Source organism: Pygoscelis adeliae, unplaced genomic scaffold (assembly GCF_000699105.1).
Source record: "Pygoscelis adeliae isolate BGI_AS28 unplaced genomic scaffold, ASM69910v1 Scaffold487, whole genome shotgun sequence".
Lineage (NCBI taxonomy): Eukaryota > Metazoa > Chordata > Aves > Sphenisciformes > Spheniscidae > Pygoscelis > Pygoscelis adeliae.
Window position 1 is genome coordinate 275,518 of NW_008825078.1, and position 1,135 is coordinate 276,652.

The 1,135-nt window shown below is 66.1% G+C and overlaps 1 protein-coding gene across 1 annotated transcript in view; it reads left to right on the plus strand.

The window, feature by feature from the left end:
• The window catches only part of GTF3C2 (general transcription factor IIIC, polypeptide 2, beta 110kDa), a 15,294-nt gene that overhangs the window by 11,971 nt on the left and 2,188 nt on the right, over positions 1-1,135 (plus strand). The window contains exon 12 of the mRNA XM_009326915.1: positions 286-373. Within this exon, the coding sequence (XP_009325190.1) occupies positions 286-373 (88 nt within the window). The remainder of the gene's footprint in view (positions 1-285; positions 374-1,135) is intronic.

Genomic DNA, 1,135 nt, shown 5'->3' on the forward strand with positions numbered 1-1,135 from the left:
AGGGAAAGGACAAGGCCGCTGAGCTGGGCTGGGCAGCGGGGCTCCTGTGTGGCCCCAGGCTGACGCAAGTTGGCAGAAGGGTTCTGGGGCCTTGGTGTGTTCTCAGCCTCCGGGAGCCGCCCTGAGCTGCCTTGTGATGCTGTGACATGCTGCTAGAGTGAGGACAGCCCCACTCCATCCACCTGGGTCCCTGGGGTCTCTGGGGAGGTGGGCTGCTGCCTGGCTCTTGCAGTCTCAGGGTGGCAGCACAGAGCTCCATCCTCATCCATTCCCTTTCTGTTACAGTTACGGTCTCTGTGGGATCCACTATATTGACGCCGGGTACTTGGGCTTCAAGGCTTATTTTGTGGCCCCTCGCAAGGGAACCGTGTGGGTAAGAGGCTGGTGCAGGGCAGTTCTGTCCCAGGGGCCATGTCAGAGGGGTGGGTACCTGCCCCAAACCCAACACTAGCTGGGTCTCGCAGCTCGTGGATAGGGGTGATGCCGCCCGGCCATGTGAGGCCCTGGCTCTTGGGGTCACCCTCTACCCCTCGGATGAGGGACTGTGGCAGCTGTGTGAGGTGGTGTCCCTGCCTGTGTCCAAGCTGGCTGCGCTTCCGAGCCTGTCCCTCCCCAGGGGGCGGAGGGGGGGGCCCAGGGGCGTCTGCGACCGCGTGGGGCTGGGCAGGGTGGGAGATGTGGTCCTGGGTCGCTGGAAGAGCATCCTCAGCCGGCCTCAGGGCCTCTGCTGCCCCACACACGTGCGTGTGTGTGTGTGTGCGTGTCGTGCCCTTCCTACCTGGGCAGGGGGTGCGTGGTGGGGAAGGGTGGTGGCAGCAGCCTTGGCCCTGGGGATGGGACCTTTGGGGTTAGGCTCATGCGTGGGGCAGGCCTGGCCCTGTTTGTCCCCCACCCTTTTGGCAGCACCTCCTTCCTCTCCCCTGCTCCAGACCTGCTGTGCTGCGGGGCAGGGCAGGGCTCCCGGGGCCCCCAGCCCCGCTCGGTCCCCGGTGGTCCCTGTCTGCCTAGGAGCAGATGGAATCCCTGCCCTGCCCTGAGCCCCGTCTCACCCACAGCCGGTCTACAAAGCCGATCTGCTGCCCTACAGCCCTGCTGGGGCGGAGGGCGGCGAGCAGGCACTGGCGAAGACCAGGCT